Below are 7,160 nucleotides of genomic sequence, written 5' to 3'. Positions count from 1 at the left end.
AAAAAAAAAAAAAAAAAAAAAAAAAAAAAAAAAAAAAAAAAAAAAAAAAAAAAAAAAAAAAAAAAAAAAAAAAAAAACTCAAAATATATATTTTTTTCTCAGTCTCTCTCTCTCTCTCTCTTCTTAAAACTCTCCCAATTCTATTTTTTGGACTTGGACAAGTTTGGAGCATCATCCAGCAGGCTCACATTCTGCCTCTGTTCTCTTCGTTCATCATTCAACAAGTTTAGACATTATGTTCACTCACTATATAAACTATTTCCATAGAAAGATTCAACAATAAGGTTCAAAGATCTGATAATCAAGAGATAAAAGATAAGTGGATGCCCAAAACACATTCTCTACCAAGCTTGAACATTATAATTCACATAATTTATTATAACCATTTGGTTATCAAATAAGAACACTATGGCACTAACATGATTTGAAAAGTTAATTTAGGAATTAGGAAATAGGAATCAGCTCCCATATCCTTATGGTACCATCATCGCTCGCCGAACCAAGAAGCCTCTCCTCCTGACACAAGATGAATTGGAAATGTTAGAATGAGAAAAAAGCTTAGCGTCTCATTAGTAGCAGAGATAATAGCATACAATCAGCCATTTGAATTATAGACCAGCTAAAAGACAGAAGTTAACAGCTCAGAGTAATGGGGCTGTGATTCCTGAGGTCTTCCGACTTTCACTTGGGCAGATGGTGCCAGCTTGTATGTGTGCGATCCCACGTCGGTTGGAGAGGGGAACCAGTCCTTATAAGGGTGTGGAAACCTCTCCCTAATGGACACGTTTTAAAACCTTGATGGGAAGCTTAGAAGGAAAAGTTAAAAAATGACAATATCTGCTAGCGGTGGGCTTTGACGGTTACCGTATGTATCTCAACTAATCTTAGGATACAAGGCAGTGGCTACTAAGGATTTGAGTCGACAGATCATAGTATATCGGTCCATACATGACTAAAGTTTGATTCCAGTCATGAGCCTAATCATTTAAATGCTGGTCAAGTAAACATTTTGCATGTTGAAATAAAAAACTTACCCCTGGGCTCCATTGCACTGAATTTACATCCATGTTATGGGCTTTCTCCTTCTTAAATAGCAACTGGAATGAAGGTCCATCAATCTGCAAGCAGAAAAGAGAGAGTGGTCAATATTTTTTCCTTTCCTTTCATTGAAAGTTCCACTACATTTTCACGTCCTAAAATTAACGACCCTAACATGAGCATAGCTCAATGGTTAAGACATCCCCGTTTCTGTTAAGAACTCGTAGGTTTGAATCCCGACCCTATATAAGGTGAACAAATGCATATAATAATAAGGTGAGGCAGGCATTCATTACCACTTTCTCTTGATTCTCCACAAACAAACGGATAGAATCGTCAGCTGCTCCACTGGAAATTATACCATTTCTGTCACATTCATGTGCAATAATCATCAGTCTCATAGATGTATGGTTAGAGATTACAATATAAGATGAACAAATTTCTGGACGCCCTAATTTCTATGAAATTACTGGAGTAACTGTCTTTAAATACGGTAACATGAGGAAGAAAAATCTTTAATAGACCTAAAATTAAAACCTTAGAGCAACAAAATAATTAATTTACCTCGACCAATGAATGGAGAAAATTGTTCGATCATGATAACCAGAAAGAGTACAAGTATGCCTCCTAACAAAACCAGATAAAAGAACTTCCCATCAGCATGGTTACAGAAAAACAAACACAACACAGCAGTTGAAGACGAACAAAGATATAAATAGTGTCTCATTAAGAAATTAATAATAATAATAATAAGATGATAACTAAATAAATAACACAGACATATAAACAGGTAAGAAATCAATGTTATGTCGTAGAAGCAAAATCTTCAAGAAACAGGGATTCCTTTTTAGCTCATACGATTACAAGGTTTTAACCAACGGAGACCGTGTCGATTAGATAAATGATATATATTCTGAATGTTTCTTTCATTTTCAAGCCAATGCTCATATTTAAGCATAAAAACCAAGCAGCCAAGGTACTAAAAATACAGGACACATAACATATGCACCAAAATTAATCCGATCAATAAATTTCATTATTCCGAAGGCACAGAACAATAACGATGACGTTTTTGTGTCGCTCACCATGGTGAATAGCCACCCCCAGAATGCAACCTTGTCTCATCTGATTCCCATATTTTAAGGGTGAGATCATCACTACAAAAGTGCAACATTGTCAAATTAGATCCACCTACTCGAATCATTTAAAACATGGTTTGAAATAATTCCTTATTAACGTTCATATGAATGAAGAAATGGGGAAAAAATGAATAGCTTCCAAGAAAATTTCAAGTTTTATTGCTCTCTCTCTCTCTCTCACACAGAGCTTACCTACAGGTGACCATTTTGTTCCCAGATGGATTAAAAGAAAGGGCCCAAACTGTAGAAGAGTGACCACTGAAAGAAAATTGGCATCATAATCAAGTTAAACCTGAGGATTGGTTTATAAAAAATGCATGAGAGAAAAGTGAAATAGTTATGTACTTGTTAGATTCATCCAAAGTCTGAACACAGTGCCAATCATCGTTGTCGTCATCGCCTGCCCAAACCTGAAGTGGTTTCATCCTCATAGATCAATATCTCCTGTGCAAATCTGAAGCAATTTCCATACGCAGATCAAAAAAAATAATATCAGAACCCATCTTAGAAGTACCTTGACAGTGTTGTCATAGCTGCACGAGAATAAAAGATCCATGGTCGGGTGCCACTGAACCATTTTTACGTCTTGTGTGTGTCCTTGCAACACAGAAACACACTCATACTCATTGCCTGGAAAGACTTCCCAAATCCAAACGGTTCTATCTCGACTGCACGTTGCAAGCAGAGAACCAGACGCATTCCAAGAAACGCTCTTGATCTCATTCTCATGACCCTAAAAGTCAACCAACAAGACAGATATTTTATATGCACTGATGAATGGATAAGACAAGGGCAATAAACTAGCAGATACCCCCATCCTTATGGATCATCAGGATAAAATCTTGCAATGAATATCGTGTCTACATATAATACTTGATAGACAATACTACCTCTAGAGTGGAAACGCATTCATAATCACCCCCTATATTCTCCCAAATAGCCGTGGTGGCATCAAAGCTTGCAGTGGCCAATAATTTACCGTTTGGTGACCAAGCGCACGACCTAACAGTTCTAGTATGCGTTTCTTCCAAAACTGCCTGTAAACAACACTACATTATCATTTCAGCTCCCAAAGTCAAAAAGCTAAGATTTCGATTAAGTGTCTTACAATCAAATGGAGAATAAAAAATTTCACAAAACAAAAGGAACTCTTGTAAGATGAGAAACTTTCTCGGTTGCATAAGTTCTTCTGTTTATGCGTTCGTCATCTAAATTCAAATATTTCGTGATAACATCGAAGTAAAAGAACTACCAACTGGATAAACAATTTCCAATAAACTAAAATCACTGTATCCACGTTAAAATCCAATACAATACAAGCTCTAATAATCAAAAATTCAACAAAAATCGATAGATGAAATAGAACCTTGCAATTCCACGAACCAGAGGAAGGATTTTGTTCCCAGATACGGACGGTTTTATCACCGCTGCAGGAAGCGAAAACAAGTGGAATTCCTCCAACTCCGGCGGCGGGATTCCATGCCAGACTCCATACCCTGTCAGTGTGTCCTTCAAGCTTCGCAGTCTCCTTGAGCTCGAATCCGCCATCCCAAAGCTCCATCACAAGAATGGCCAAATCTCCGGCAAACGGGAAGATTAAGCCCTTGGTCCGCAAGCTTGGAAGACTCTGCAGCTCCGCTGTAATGCGCGGCAAAGGGATCAGCACGCGCCGCCGCGGATTCTGAACTCAACGAGTCGCCCGCTTATAGAGATTTATGCATTAATGAAGTAATGCAATCTAATCTTGCATATTGAATCAAAGTATTTCGATTTATTTATTTATATTTATGCTTTGACTTTTGTAATTTAGTTTAATTTTATGATGGACCAATAAGTAGTGCATTTATTCATCAAGGGAATAGTTGGAATGCTCGCTATTTCAATTAAACCGGAGCGGTTCATCCAGATCGTTAAGGGTTATTGCAGCAGAGTCGAGTCGGTTCGAATCGGTTCGAAGCGGTCAAGAGTTGCAACAAATCAAACTACTCCATTCCCGTCTTCTTCTCTCAACCAAAGGCGCGGGAAGTTTCTACTAACCCTAACGCATCGATCAGAAGGCAAAGAACTCGCGAGAACATCGACAATGAACTCAGCAGGTCGAAGAAGCGGAGGAGGCCTTTTCGAAGGCCTGTACAGAGTGATTATGCGCCGTAATTCTGTTTACGTCACCTTCATCATCGCCGGTGCTTTTCTCGGAGAGCGGGTAATGTTGTGGACCTCATTTTTCATACTCATTCATGTCTGTTCCTTTTTTCTCTATATTTTTTTTTGGTGGATTGTGGTTTTGTTAATTTCGTTTTCCGCACTTGATCTGAGGGTCTAGTTTTTGCAAATCACTGGATATTGGTGTTAAACTTCGTGGCTATGTTATCGCTGATTCATGGAAAAAGTTCAACGAAATAAGTTTATTCGTATCTGCCCGCTCACAAGGTGAAACTGTATTGAAATTTATGGTTTATCTGCTGGAGGAGAAACGATAAAGCGTAGAGGATTCATATATTGGTTTTTTTTTTTTTTTTGTTCCAACATCCTCTTTGGATTCATATATTGGTTCTGGCATCAATTAAAAAATTCGCCGAACATGATCGTATTGAATTTCATTGATGATTGTGTGCAGATTCTGAATTATGTAAATACGGAATTTGGGCATTATTTGATCTGTTTATTGTAGTCAGAGGGATTCATTTTTTGCTTTAAATTTTAAACTATCATGATAATGGAAGTGGTAACCAGGAAAAACGAACGTAAGGATGCTTCTCTGTTTGTTTTATGGACTGTTATGTAATGGGCATTGTGGCAGGGGACTTGTGAGCCGCATGGCATTTGTGTTGTTTCTGTAAGTTTATGGTATCTTTTTCTTACCTTAATGCTAGTATTTCTAATGGCGCAGGCTGTGGATTATGGAGTTCACAAGCTCTGGGAGTACAACAATGTTGGGGTATGGAACTTAACCCCATAAATTGATTTACTTTGTTTTTCTGCGTACACATTTCAAATTTGTTGATGGCCTCTTTCTCCACATAGACGATCATTTTGGCTATTCTTGTGTGCTCCATTAATCTAGAATAAATACTTGATGTTTTATTCTGGATCTTTATTTGAAGATCATTTATTGTGTACTTAAGATCAGGAAAGTCTTGATTTCTAGAAAGTTAAGGCTGTATTAGAACTTTCCTGGGATAGTTATAAACTAATTAGTTTGTGTATTAAACCGTGTCACGGTTCAGAAGCAAATTGGTTTTAACTACTCAGACCTATGGTTGTGATGTTCCCTTTTTCATGTATGTTAAGTGAGCTGTCAATAATTACTAACCACGGGCACCAAAAACATAACTCAACTAATTAAGATATTATATCCTTGATCGAAAGTCAAAACTTTCGAAGTTTGAAGACTACCTTAATCTTACATGTTGAACTCTTAAAAGGGCTGTTAGGATTGATACTCAGCACCCACAAAGTAAACAGTATTTATTAGTTTTTTTTTTTTTTAATTGAAAATGTTCTTCATAACGATGAGTAAAATGGGTCGAAAGAACAAATCAAGGGTGATTTACATGCTAGACAAATTATATGAAGGAAATTTGAAACATTGCTTTTTTTTTTTTAAATTTATTTTCATTTTCCTCCAATTAAATGTCGATCTATATTATTCATCCTTATTCGACTACAATCCTTCTTTAGAGGAGATGCTTACCTGCGTAAAAGTGCTACTGAACAACTCTTGTTCCGAATTAGTAGCTTTCTTAACTCATTTTCAACTCTGTTTTGATATATGATGGTCTAATAATTATGCAGAAGCGGTATGAAGACATTTCAGTTTTGGGGCAAAGACCGTCGGAAGAATGAACTTGTCAGCCGCCAATTGAAAGCTTACACAATCATGGACACGAGGTAAAAAAAACTGGTGGCTTAGGATGGTAAATGAGAATGTATTTCCAATGGAAAAAACGTTCTTTCTTTTCAGTCTGGAAAGTTTGTGTTTCTTCATGAGATTCTAATCATATTTTATTTGATTAAGTTCGGAGTTCCGAGGTTTCGTATATTACCTTTGATTTTGATCATCGAGAATACATGAAAAGCAAATTGTTAAGAGTACTAATTACAAAGTTATTAGGATATGAGCAGTGGCATAATGGTGTTACCCTTAGGTTGTAACTTTTGTACATAGATGGAGTTTAGAGAACTTGAGACAATTTAAAGAAACTCTGCAAATTAGTCAGTCTATAGGGGATTGGGGGAGGAAGATAGCCTCTCGAAAAGTTATCGTCTTTGTCGTTTCTCTATAGTTTCGGTGCTGAAACCGAAGAGGGAGGCTCTTGGAATTTTGCAAGAGAAGTAGAGGGGTTGTTTTGTTAGAGAGAAGAAAGAAGGGTCGAGTTGAGAATCGAACCATTTGAATTGGTTTTCTACCAAAAAAATAAACGAACCTATCGAATGTGGTTTAAAACTAACATATCAAACCTAGGCTTAGAAAACCGAGCTAAGTAGAGAGTTTTGGTTTGCTTGGTTTTCATCATGTTTTTACCATACTGCATAAGGTCATACCAGGGAGGTTCTAGTGCTGTGAATTTGATGGGTTACATACTCACAAGGCTTTATCATTTGTGCTATTACTATCTAATTTTTTAAAAACAATTTTCAGTTTATAAGCTTTAATAAATAATGATTTTTTAACATTACGATTATTCTACGACTTAATATTCAAGCACGTGATTTTATGAAATCTGAAGTCAAATTCAATCCAAATTACTTGAATCTTTTGTCATAATTGGTCGATTTCAGGAAATGCCTTCTATACCCAACCGAGTTTAAAGAATAAGAGGATATTTTAGTATTTTCACCTCCCTTCTCAAAATGAAAAATGTCGATATATATAAATATTATTTTGTTTTTTCAAATTTAGGCGGTGAAAATATTTTGGCTCTCTCTCTTTTTTTTTTTTTTTTTTTTTTTTTTTTTTTTTTTTTTTTTTTTTTTTTTTTT

At 36.2% G+C, this 7,160-nt stretch overlaps 2 protein-coding genes across 4 annotated transcripts; one reads left to right on the top strand and one right to left on the bottom strand.

Moving 5' to 3' along the window:
• Positions 1-324: 324 nt before the first annotated feature.
• Positions 325-3,938, bottom strand: LOC111441373 (protein CIA1-like). 3 transcript variants are annotated; one of them, XM_023078328.1, is made up of 10 exons: positions 3,544-3,938; positions 3,068-3,214; positions 2,692-2,910; positions 2,523-2,587; positions 2,370-2,435; positions 2,124-2,195; positions 1,603-1,665; positions 1,335-1,404; positions 1,035-1,118; positions 325-516 (listed from the first exon to the last, which is right to left on the bottom strand). In XM_023078328.1, exons 1-10 carry the CDS (start codon positions 3,736-3,738, stop codon positions 445-447), a joined length of 1,053 nt encoding a protein of 350 aa, XP_022934096.1. In that variant the 5' UTR covers positions 3,739-3,938; the 3' UTR covers positions 325-444. The 3 variants fall into 3 exon arrangements, with proteins under 3 accessions (XP_022934096.1, XP_022934099.1, XP_022934097.1); XM_023078331.1 differs by having other exon boundaries at positions 3,157-3,214; XM_023078329.1 differs by having other exon boundaries at positions 3,561-3,938.
• A 169-nt stretch (positions 3,939-4,107) lies between these two features.
• On the top strand, positions 4,108-6,219 carry LOC111441446 (cytochrome b-c1 complex subunit 9-like). Its single transcript, XM_023078437.1, has 3 exons — positions 4,108-4,380; positions 5,068-5,115; positions 5,973-6,219. Exons 1-3 carry the CDS (start codon positions 4,261-4,263, stop codon positions 6,021-6,023), a joined length of 219 nt encoding a protein of 72 aa, XP_022934205.1. The 5' UTR covers positions 4,108-4,260; the 3' UTR covers positions 6,024-6,219.
• The last annotated feature ends 941 nt before the right edge of the window (positions 6,220-7,160 follow it).

The sequence above is a fragment of the Cucurbita moschata genome, unplaced genomic scaffold, assembly GCF_002738365.1.
Source record: "Cucurbita moschata cultivar Rifu unplaced genomic scaffold, Cmos_1.0 Cmo_Scf00004, whole genome shotgun sequence".
In the NCBI taxonomy this organism is placed as follows: domain Eukaryota; kingdom Viridiplantae; phylum Streptophyta; class Magnoliopsida; order Cucurbitales; family Cucurbitaceae; genus Cucurbita; species Cucurbita moschata.
The sequence above is the reverse complement of the archived record's forward strand: the minus strand, read 5'-3'. Positions and strand labels throughout refer to the sequence as shown.

Coding starts and splice junctions, on each gene's coding strand:
- LOC111441373 (XM_023078328.1), bottom strand. CDS start 3,738: ATGGAGCTTTGGGATGGCGGATTCGAGCTCAAGGAGACTGCGAAGCTT. Junction 2,588..2,691: donor GCTATGACAACACTGTCAAG/GTACTTCTAAGA, acceptor AAACCACTTCAG/GTTTGGGCAGGCGATGACGA. Junction 2,196..2,369: donor AACAAAATGGTCACCTGTAG/GTAAGCTCTGTG, acceptor GCACTTTTGTAG/TGATGATCTCACCCTTAAAA.
- LOC111441446 (XM_023078437.1), top strand. CDS start 4,261: ATGAACTCAGCAGGTCGAAGAAGCGGAGGAGGCCTTTTCGAAGGCCTG. Junction 4,381..5,067: donor GTGCTTTTCTCGGAGAGCGG/GTAATGTTGTGG, acceptor CTAATGGCGCAG/GCTGTGGATTATGGAGTTCA. Junction 5,116..5,972: donor GGGAGTACAACAATGTTGGG/GTATGGAACTTA, acceptor ATAATTATGCAG/AAGCGGTATGAAGACATTTC.